The sequence below is a fragment of the Centropristis striata genome, unplaced genomic scaffold (genome assembly GCF_030273125.1).
Source record: "Centropristis striata isolate RG_2023a ecotype Rhode Island unplaced genomic scaffold, C.striata_1.0 Scaffold_27, whole genome shotgun sequence".
Classification (NCBI taxonomy): Eukaryota; Metazoa; Chordata; class Actinopteri; order Perciformes; family Serranidae; genus Centropristis; species Centropristis striata.
The window spans coordinates 219,667-231,756 of NW_026739043.1; the positions used below are offsets into that span (position 1 = coordinate 219,667).

The window sequence follows — 12,090 nt, forward strand, 5'->3', positions numbered from 1 at the left end:
CTGTGTTCTGGACACAGTGTTGATCAGCTCAGCCAGTCAGGACCCGTCAGTATCTACACACCTGCATGGTGTTCATCACCATGGCAACTCCTTAAAAGGAGGAAGTCCAACCCCATCACTTTTTTATGAGGTCACCTTTTTGCCAGAGATACAGAGTGAAAGAGGGAGACAGAGGAGAAGACTGGCAGGAAAGGGCTCCGAGCAGGATTCCACCTGGACCGCCTGCTGACTTCTGTTATTCTGGAAACAGATTTTTATCCTGTGCTGTAGATCTCTGCTGAGCAGGAGGAAGAGAGCAGATGATCATGTTGTGTTGTGGCTTGCAAACAAATTGAAGCTGTTTTAAAATGGATAACAGAAATGGAGTGTAATAAATGTAAATGTAGTGGGAACATTGCAGCAGTCTCTGGTGTTATAAAGATGCGTTCTGTAGTCAGTGATGAACTAATGTTGGAAATGTGCTGCAGTCCAGTTTGATTCACTGGAGTATAGTTAGAGAGAATCTTTCCATTCTGTGTCTGGTGTTTTTTACCTCTCTGTTTCTCTTCTCTCTCCTCTCCAGACTCTGTCAGGCTGGTGAATGGGACCAGTCTGTGCTCAGGCAGACTGGAGCTGAAGTCTGACCAGTCTAACCAGAGCTGGTCCTCAGTGTGTGAAGCTGACTTTGACCAGCAGGATGCAGAGGTGGTCTGCAGGGAGCTTGGCTGTGGGGCTCCTTCAGTCCTCCAGGGGGCGCTCTATGGAGAAGGGGAGGCTCCAATGTGGACCAAAGAGTTCCAGTGTGGAGGAAATGAGTCTGCTCTCCTGGACTGTAGAAGCTCAGGCTCAGATAGAAACACCTGCTCACCTGGCAGAGCTGTTGGACTCACCTGCTCAGGTAGAAGAGGAGCTGCAGCTTTCATTTGGTTCATTTCTGTTCTCATCAAACTCACTTTATTCTTTTACTGATGACTCTCTTGTTTGTGTTCAGAGCCTGTCAGGTTGGTGGGAGGAGACAGTCGCTGTGCAGGAAAACTGGAGCTGAAACATGAAGGAGAATGGAGACCAGTGGGTGGTGGTCGTTACTCTGACTGGACCCTGAAGATAGCAGCAGCTGCCTGCAGAGACTTAGACTGTGGTTCTGCTGTTTCTGTAGAACGGAGAAAGGAGTCCTCAGTCAGATCTGTGTGGTTGATCAGCTCTTACTGTGTCCAGTCTGGATCTGCTCTGAGGGACTGTGCATCTTCAGATTCCTCTCGGTCTATCCTGGATCTCACCTGTTCAGGTAAGCCTTTCAGTGACATCATCTATGACATCATGAATGAGAGAAATGTTTTCAGTGAGTTCCTTCCTCTCTCACATTGAAAGTCAGTGGTTTATGATCTATATATGTCATATCTTCATATTTGTCTTTGTTTATCCTGGATCTCACCTGTTCAGGTAAGCCAAGAGTTTCCCTCAGAGTATTGTGAACCCGGCTGCTAGCAGAGCTTTAGTGGACTCACATCCTCGTATCAGGGAGGATGAAACTCATTTAGTGCCGATATTTGAAAGAAAAGAAATTGTCTAACATTACAATACAGTGATACGACTGCACGATTTGTGCAACACAGACACATGCACACACACACACACACACACACAGTTCTTATTAATTCTCCCTAAACACACACACACACACACACACACACAGTTCTTATTAATTCTCCCTAAACACACACACACACACACACACACACTCATCCAGGACGTGAACCATGCCATCCTCTGACTTGAAGTTTTTGAAGTTTTGAAGTTTTTTTATTTTGCACAAATAAGACAAAAGACAAGGATAAAGAGATGAGAACAAAAGGAAGGTGCAAGGTAGCGGCAAGAAACCCCAAAGGGCTTCTACAGGCCTCTACCTATATTAAAATTCACAAGTTAAATTAAAACAAGTAACTATCACACAAAAATAAAATGAAATAAAAGGAATATAAAATGAAGCAAATATAACTATATTAAAAGTAAAATAAAACAAAAGCGTAGAAATGTGTGTGTGTGTGTGTGTGTGTGTGTGTGTGTGTGTTTAGGGAGCATTAAAAAGAATGTGTGTGTGTGTGTGTGTGTGTGTGTGTGTGTGTGTGCATGCGTACCTGTGCATGAGTGTGTGAACTACTTAGTGACCTGAGCAATCAGAGCAGCCACTCAATTGTTCTTGTATATAGTCAGAGAGGAAAACTGTATTGAACTATTGAATTGATCATTCCAGAGTATTGATCCTCTGTATTTTAAGGAGAACTGCCCGAGGGTCGTACGATAGTGAGGCGGGTGTAATCTTGTTAGTTGTCTAGTGTTGTACTTATGTAATTGTGATTTAACATGGAAATATTCACTCAAAGCTTTAGGAATGGGATTTGGAATTTACATATACTTAAAGATAAAAATGCATATTTGGTATATATTGATCTGAAAATTGTCATTATCTTGAGTTTTTGGAAAAGGGGAGCAGAAGGATCCAGTCGTTTTGAAAATGTGGCAGTTCCAACAAATCTTTTCTGAACAAGATAAATACTGTGGAGGTTGGAGGCATATGTACTGGCCCAAACAATGTTGCAGTATATAAGATGAGGATAAATCAAGCTGTAATATAAAGTCAGTAGACAGATTAACCAGGTCATGAATTTTCCTGATGACACCAAGCGATCTGTAACTTTACTACAGACCAGGTTGATGAGCTCTTTCCAGCTGAATCTCTCATCAACCAGAACTCCTAAAAACTTTGTGGAAGTAACCTGGGAAATTTCTGTTCCATTGATTATAATTTTTGTTTCATCTTTGCAGTATTTCTTGTTTCTATTAGCAAATATAATAAAATTAGACTTTTTTTATATTTAGAGATAATTTATTAGGTTGAAACCATTTTGAAATTTGTTCCATGCCACTGTTAGCATAAGAGAGATAAGGGAATTAAGATTTTTATCTGCTAAGATCACGTTGGTGTCATCAGTAATTTGGAAGATACAGCAGGAAGGTCATTAATATATATGAGGAACAGCAACGGTCCCAGAATAGAACCTTGAGGGACCCCACACATTATTTTAGTCCTGCCTGATACTGAACCATTCACAAATACATATTGTTCTCTATCATATACATAGCTGCACAACCATTTCAAAGTCTGTTCATGAAAACCATAATGCTTCAGTTTTTTGATTAAAATGTCATGATTGACTGTATCGAAGGCCTTGGACAAATCTAAAAAGATACCAAGAGCAAATTCACTGTTATTCATAGCTGCATACATTTAGTCAACAAGTTGTAATAAGGCCATGTATGCCGAGTGTTTCTTTCTAAACCCATATTGGTGTTCATAGAGGATATTTTGTGCATCTAAATGTTCTAATATTCGCTTGTAGACCAGTTTCTCTAAAACCTTTGAAAAACAGGGCAGAATTGATATTGGACGGTAATTTGTAAAGCTACTAGGGTCCCCAGATTTAAAAAGAGCAATAATTTTAGTGACTTTCATACTTTTAGGAACAACTCCATTTTCCATAGACTTTCCACAGATGTATGTGAGTGGTTGTACAATATGAAAACCAACCTCCTTAAGCAGTGATGCACTTATTTCATCATGACCTGCTGCAGAATTATTGAGATCAGCTATTATTTCCTGTACTTCAGTAGCACTTGGAGGATCAAATTGCAATACAGAGGGATAATGACCATGCAAGTAGTCAAGTGGACTTCCAGCTGTCTTCTTGATTCTACTAGAGAGAGAACCACCCATACATATATATATATATATATATATATATATATATATATATATATATAACTGTACGTTGAATCATAGTCTTGGATCTTGGTATAAAGTGAAACAACCTCCAACATGCCTTGTTGAATAATTATGTGCCTCTGAACTGAAAGACACATTTCTATGAATAATAAGAGGTGATTTTGTTATTTTGAAATTCTTAATAAAAACCATCAGTAATAAAAAAAAAAATCTAGTTTTTACATCTAACCAACCTAATGATTTGTGCATTTTACTAACATTAGTTATTAAAGTAAAGAGCTCCTCTTGCTGCTTTATTCTGGACCAACTGCAACTTCCTTATATTACTCAATGAAGTAATAAACCAGACTATAGAGCAGTCGTCTAAATTAGACAAAACCAAAGTCTGTATCACTTGCCTAACAAGTTGATACGTTAAATATTCAGCACATCTTTTGATTATTGATATGGCGTTTCCCATTTTAGTCACAACCTTTTTTTATATGTTCATCCCATGATAATTTATTTTAAATGGTGACTCCTAGAAGTTTTACTACTTCTAGTTGCTTTATCACCGTTTTATTTATTGTGAGATTAAGCTTTGGTTTGGAACTTAAAGAATGATTTGTACCGATTATTTTACAATTTGTTTTAGACACATTCAAGATTAGTTTATTGTTATTGATCCAGTCCACCTGAGTCATTTCACTGGCTAAATTCACATTGAAATCATCAACTGTTGCTGCTGCTAAATATTAAATTATTTTGGGCAAAGTAAGACTGAATCTGTTCATGTACAATTTTCTCCATTATTTTACTTAGAATCGTCACTAGGCTAATGGATCGACTGTTGGTCTCAGACAACGGTAGTCTATTATTTTTTGGTATAGGCACTTCTTTGGATATTTTCCATGATTGTGGACACTTATTTCCTTGAAGCAGTGATTAATAATGTGTGTGACCATAGGTGCAATTAGTGCAGTAATAGGTTTGAGGAGTTTACCATCAAAGTCATCAACTCCTGGAGATTTATCCTCGCATGTCATCAGCATCAGTTCAGTTTTAGTAACTCTAACGTGACTGAATTCATTACCACACTTTTTGTCTTCCATAATCTCTGCTATTAACTGAAGAGATAAGTCCATATTATTGGACCGTAAGCTGACACTACTTTCCAATGTATCTATTTTTGTCATGAAGTAGCTGTTTAAATGATTTGCTATGTCTACTGGCTTTGTGAGAAAACCTCCCTCAGTTTCCTCTTAATAAATTGTTCAAGGTTTTCCATAAGTGTTCGCTATCATGTTTGATTTCATTGATTCTATCTTCATAAGACAATTTATTTTTCTTCTTGTTAGTTTTGGTTACAAAGTTTCTTAGTTTACAATAAACTTGCCAGTCAGATTTAAGACCTGATGAAATTGCTGACAATTTAGCTTGATCCCTTTCCTTCATCCTTTTAGTTCTTCGTCCAACCATGAGGTGTTAACATTTCTAACTGTTAACTTTCTGACTGGTGCATGATGGTTCACCACTGCCATAAGTATTCTATTGAAAGCTAAAAGTTCTTCCTCTGGATCTTGCATTGAGAACACCTCTGACCATTCAGCATTCTTGATATCTTCCTTATATTTGTCTGGATTGAAATGATTGAAAGATCTTTTCTTTAATATCTTAACACCAGGCTTGGGAACTTTTGTTTTCCTTACGATAGCTACAAGGTTATGGTCGCTACAACCTATAGGGACAGATATGGAGGCAGAACAAACCTCAGGTACATTTACATATATGTGATCAATACAAGTAGCAGCTCTGGTGCCGTCACCCTTCAAACTTATTCAGGTGGGTTTCTTTACAACCTGCTAGAAACTACAAGCAGCACATGTATCCACAAGTTTCGTTTTCATTGGACAACAAGAGGAATTCCAGTCTACATTCAAATCACCCAAAAAGTACACTTCATGATTAGTACTACTCACATGATCTAGCATACCACAAATCCTGTCTAAATAGCAGCTATTAGCATTAGGGGCCTGTAACAGCATCCTAGTAATATTGGTTTAAGATGTGTCAGATGAATTTGTAACCAGAGTACTTCAGTATCAGATGTCATCAGGTCATCCCTAACTAGAGCAGGTATATGACTTTGAATATAACAAGCAACCCCTCCACCATATGAATTCCTGTCTTTTCACAAAATATTATATCCATTTATCATCAATGATGAATCCTCAAACGTACCGTCTAAATGAGTTTCTGACTGATGTGTAAAGTATTTACCAACAGTACATCAGCAACTTCAGTCAATTTATTCCTGATACTGCATATGTTCAGGTGGGCAATTCTAAGCCCTTTCTTAGGCAGCTTATCAAACATTACCAATTAAACCTTCCAATTTAGAAAACCCATTATCATAGCAAAATTACCAACTAAAATTACATGCTGCAGCCGTAGCATTAACACACACTAACATGCACACATATAACAAGCACACATACACAAACACATAAACACACTAATATGCACACACATAACAAGCACACATACACAAACACATAAACACACACTGACATGCACACATATAACAAGCACACGTACACAAACACATAAACACACTAATATGCACACACATAACAAGCACACATACACAAACACATAAACACACTAATATGCACACACATAACAAGCACACATACACAAACACATAAACACACACTAACATGCACACATATAACAAGTACACATACACAAACACATAAACACACACTAACATGCACACATATAACAAGTACACATACACAAACACATAAACACACTAATATGCACACACATAACAAGCACACATACACAAACACATAAACACACACTAACATGCACACATATAACAAGTACACATACACAAACACATAAACACACTAATATGCACACACATAACAAGCACACATACACAAACACATAAACACACACTAACATGCACACATATAACAAGCACATATACACAAACACATAAACACACACTAACATGCACACATATAACAAGCACACATACACAAACACATAAACACACACTGACATGCACACATATAACAAGCACATACACACAAACACATAAACACACACTAACATGCACACATATAACAAGCACACATCCACAAACACATAAACACACACTAACATGCACACATATAACAAGCACGCACACATACACAAACACATAAACACACACTAACATGCACACATATAACAAGCACACATACACAAACACATAAACACACACCCACATCTATTTGTCCTTCAACATTGTGCAGCAGCCAAGTGGCTGTGTTGAAAAATTAAATTATAATTAAGTTTGCCCCTTTACCTCCCATTTTACAGCAAAGCCTACCGAACTAATTATCTCCTTGCAAAACAAACGTATATTCATTCAGTAACTCTTGGACAAAAAAAAAACCCTCTTGTTTTATTGTGGTTTATAATATTTTCTAACGTTTCGTGGTTCTTTTGTTCCTAATAACTAAAACAATAATCCAAACATAATTCCAAAGGCCAACATCATTGTGCCCTAGATTAAAACAAAGGGGAAAAAACAGCATTTCATTAAACCACCAATTATTCACGAGATTGTGAAAAGTTGAACAGGAGAGATAGTCCAGAGTATCTTTAGACCATCAGTCTCTGTGTTCTGGACACAGTGTTGATCAGCTCAGCCAGTCAGGACCCGTCAGTATCTACACACCTGCATGGTGTTCATCACCATGGCAACTCCTTAAAAGGAGGAAGTCCAACCCCATCACTTTTTTACGAGGTCACCTTTTTGGCAGAGATACAGAGTGAAAGAGGGAGACAGAGGAGAAGACTGGCAGGAAAGGGCTCCGAGCAGGATTCCACCTGGACCGCCTGCTGACTTCTGTTATTCTGGAAACAGATTTTTATCCTGTGCTGTAGATCTCTCCTGAGCAGGAGGAAGAGAACAGATGATCATGTTGTGTTGTGGCTTGTAAACAACTTGAAGCTTTGTTTAAAATGGATACCAGAAATGGAGTGTAATAAATGTAAATGTAGTGGGAACATTGCAGCAGTCTCTGGTGTTATAAAGATGCGTTCTGTAGTCAGTGATGAACTAATGTTGGAAATGTGCTGCAGTCCAGTTTGATTCACTGGATTATAGTTAGAGAGAATCTTTTCATTCTGTGTCTGGTGTCTTTTACCTCTCTGTTTCTCTCCTCTCTCCTCTCCAGACTCTGTCAGGCTGGTGAATGGGACCAGTCTGTGCTCAGGCAGACTGGAGCTGAAGTCTGACCAGTCTAACCAGAGCTGGTCCTCAGTGTGTGAAGCTGACTTTGACCAGCAGGATGCAGAGGTGGTCTGCAGGGAGCTTGGCTGTGGGGCTCCTTCAGTCCTCCAGGGGGCGCTCTATGGAGAAGGGGAGGCTCCAATGTGGACCAAAGAGTTCCAGTGTGGAGGAAATGAGTCTGCTCTCCTGGACTGTAGAAGCTCAGGCTCAGATAGAAACACCTGCTCACCTGGCAGAGCTGTTGGACTCACCTGCTCAGGTAGAAGAGGAGCTGCAGCTTTCATTTGGTTCATTTCTGTTCTCATCAAACTCACTTTATTCTTTTACTAATGACTCTCTTGATTGTGTTCAGAGCCTGTCAGGTTGGTGGGAGGAGACAGTCGCTGTGCAGGAACACTGGAGCTGATACAAGGAGGAGAATGGAGACCAGTGGTTGATCGTTACCCTGGCTGGACCCTGAAGGAAGCAGCAGCTGCCTGCAGAGACTTAGACTGTGGTTCTGCTGTTTCTGTAGAAGGGAGAGAGGAGTCCTCAGTCAGATCTGTGTGGTGGATCAGCCCTGACTGTGTCCAGTCTGGATCTGCTCTGAGGGACTGTGCATCTTCAGATTCCTCTGAGTTTATCCTGGATCTCGTCTGTTCAGGTAAGCCTGTCAGTGACATCATCTATGACATCATGAATGACAGAAATGTTTCCAGTGAGTCTGTCACAGTGACAGTCAGTGGTTTATAATGGACTGGACTGTAAACATCCTAAAGTGTAGAGAAGTGTTCTTGTTTCCGGAGACATAGACTGCTGAGCTTCACCTGACAGGACACACCTGGAGGAACCTGTCTGGCTGAAACAGGTCTGTAAATACAGACAGGTGATTGGCTGAAGCAATCACCTGTCTGTATTTACAGACCTGTTTCAGCCAATCACCTGTCTGTATTTACAGACCTGTTTCAGCCAATCACCTCTCTGTATTTACAGACCTGTTTCAGCCAATCACCTCTCTGTATTTACAGACCTGCTGCTTCAGCCCAACATCTCCTGGTCCTCCTCCATGGACGGGGTCTCTGAGGCCCAGCAGCAGCAGCATCAGGAGGAGTTTCAGGTTTTCAGAGGCTCCACCTTCACCATCAGCTGCTCCATCCAGCCTCAGTACCCAGGAGGCTCCTTCCAGCTCTCCTTCACCTCCTCCACCTCAGCAATCAACTACACCCAGCCAGCTGTCAATCACTCTGCTGACTTCCTGTTTCCTAACCTCACCCAGCCAGCTGTCAATCACTCTGCTGACTTCCTGTTTCCTAACCTCACCCAGCCAGCTGTCAATCACTCTGCTGACTTCCTGTTTCTTAACCTCACCCAGCCAGCTGTCAATCACTCTGCTGACTTCCTGTTTCCTAACCTCACCCAGCCAGCTGTCAATCAGTATGCCCACTTCCTGTTTCCTGCTGCAGAGCCCGCCCACCAAGGAAACTACAGCTGTGTTTATCACGTCCATGTTTTCTCTCATAGCTTCTCCTCTGAGAGCCGTCAGCTCTTTGTCTCTGTTGTAGGTAAGCTGAATGTTTACAGGTTTGTTAAAGAAGATTCATCAAACAGACTGAAAATGATCAGCTGCCAACAGAGTTCATGCATGTTGTTGTTTCTGCATGTGACACTGGCCCTCATTTATCAAACGATCGTAGAAACGAGAGCAGATCTGAGTGTAGATTTTGTCTTACGACAGGTTTGACGTGGGATTTATCAAACGTTCGTATCTCGCCAATCACAGCGTGAGAATGGTCGGCTGTTGATAAATGTGGCGGCTCGAAACAAGCGTCAATTAAATACCACGCACTATTATATATAATATATACAGTATATATAATATAATATATATACCCGACCCAGATGGCTCGCCCCGAGAGTTTACGGCACCGAAGGATGCAATACGGCCAAAAAGAGGATTTTCCCCCCTAAAGTCGCTTCATTATCAAAGTCCACCGTCACAAATAACAACAGAAGGAAATAGACATTTTACAGAAATACGCAGCGACAGAGATTTATGAAATAAAAGTACTTATTCACTGAACTTGTATTAATTTTTAATGAGGTTTTAGTAATAAATGATATAGCTAAAACATCCTTTGGTTTGTCACCATTAAAACAAAACACACAGAGTTTGATCAGCTCCAGGCATCGATCAATAGTCTCAGATCAGTTCTCAGACTCAGACGTGTCGACTTCACGCTGACTCTAATTTGTGTTCACGAGCTGAGAGCAGACTGAGATCTGATCCTCCTCACGTCCAGACTGATAAATGCCGAGCCTTGCAGAAATGATCGTACGCCCACTTTACGCTCACTTTCTGGCGTACGCCCGTTTGATAAATGAGGGCAACTGTGACTCCTGTCGTTGTGTTACACAGCTCATATAGTAACCAAACGTATACAAAGTGTATAATGACAACAGCAAACACTGAACTGTAGGACAGAGCATGTTTGGTTACCAGGATAACTCTGGTTCTCTGAGAACTGAGTGAGATCTGTCCCAGCAGCCCTGAGCTCCTAACTCGCCATTTTCAAGAGGCGTTCCTCCAGCGGACAGAAGCCAGAAGATCCGTCACTCAGAGCTCAGAGAACCAGAGTTATCCTGGTAACCAAACGCTCTCTTTCCACCTCCCTCACTGTCTCACTGTGTGTGTCTGTGTGTTTGATCAGATCCACCAGATCCACCAGATCCGAGACCTTTTATCATCAGAGCGGTCGTCCTGCCGCTGATTCTGCTGGTGGCGAACATTGCCTCTTACTTCTATTTTAAGGTACTGACACTCGTCTGTTGTTTAGACCGCCGACTGAAATGAAGCACTCTGTCTGTTTTATTGAACTGAAGAGAGCAGGAAGTGACATCTGTGTGCGTCATGTCTCTCCAGACCCACAGGGTCTACAGGGTCTACAGGGTGCAGAAGCCCCGCAGACGGGAGGACGTGGAGCTGGATTATTATAACCTGGGTGTTCCTGCAGCTGAAGGAGGGCCGACTGAAGAATAAGGAGCTCAGGGAGCAGAGTAGCACCTCCAAGCAGCTCGTCTCACACCCACATGGATTTATATTCACAAGTTCCCTTCAATAATCAGGATTTGTTCCATTACATTATGTTGAAAAGACCACAACATGTCCCTGAGCCTATCGGTTCCTCCAGAAGACCTAAAACACCTCACTAAAGTAAGAGGTGAGAGCAGGTCTACAGAGTCCAAGCAGCCGGCACGATTCAAAGCAAACACACAGCGACCCAGGCCGACCAGGAACAACCAGCAGGATCATGTTAAATATCTAAACACTGTTAGAGCCGGGGCTCTTAAAGCCTCCCGCACTCTGTATTCACTTGTTTTGAGTCTTTTCTAAAAACCAAGTCTAGAACAAAAGAACCGGGGCAGTTTACCATTTATTAAAAGAACACAAGAAAGGATCACAAGTGACAAAAAGTTCCTAAATTCACAGTTTTCTTCTGGCTGTGGGACCAGACAACAGGTTGGGCTTTGTCGCAGTTGGTCAATTTTGTATGGTGACTCAGTAGCCAACCCATACTGGACACCTGGTGATATTTCATTTAAAAACTAGACACCTTCCCTTTCTACTTAGTAGAATAGTTTTTAGGCCGATGGTGTCTTGTACGTATGGTTCTTACTGAAATAGCTGCACCCTGATCTGGTTCTAACTGGTTTTCAGGAAAGGTTCAGTAAGAGGGCACAATGTGCTCTCCTAACCTAGAGCCAAATAGAGGCAGTGAGTCTTGCTCAGTATCTACATCTGGAGCCACGTCGACCATCTGTTGGTGTTTGTCCTCAAAATAATTAGTACGACATCATGAAGCTAACAGACAAAGTGGAACTTTAAACATCAGAGGCTGTTTTCAGACCAACTTCATCTAGTCAGTGAGGTATGAACTTTATGATTTAACTTTATGTCTCATTTATTGCTGTGAGTAAGAGCTCAGCAGCAGGAGCACATTTAGCACAACAAGAACCATAATAATACAAAAAAAGAGACAAAAACAACAGAGGTCATTGTTATCAGAATTGACCTATGGCT

The 12,090-nt window shown here is 41.0% G+C and overlaps 1 protein-coding gene across 1 annotated transcript; it reads left to right on the plus strand.

Moving 5' to 3' along the window:
* The first annotated feature begins 420 nt into the window (after positions 1–420).
* On the plus strand, positions 421–11,049 carry LOC131967981 (antigen WC1.1-like). The gene is made up of 11 exons (XM_059328732.1): positions 421–449; positions 561–877; positions 971–1,264; positions 7,978–8,292; positions 8,386–8,481; positions 8,677–8,730; positions 9,041–9,246; positions 9,476–9,570; positions 10,555–10,655; positions 10,721–10,821; positions 10,933–11,049. The coding sequence occupies exons 1-11, from the start codon at positions 421–423 to the stop codon at positions 11,047–11,049; spliced, it is 1,725 nt and encodes a 574-aa protein (XP_059184715.1).
* Positions 11,050–12,090: the final 1,041 nt, after the last annotated feature.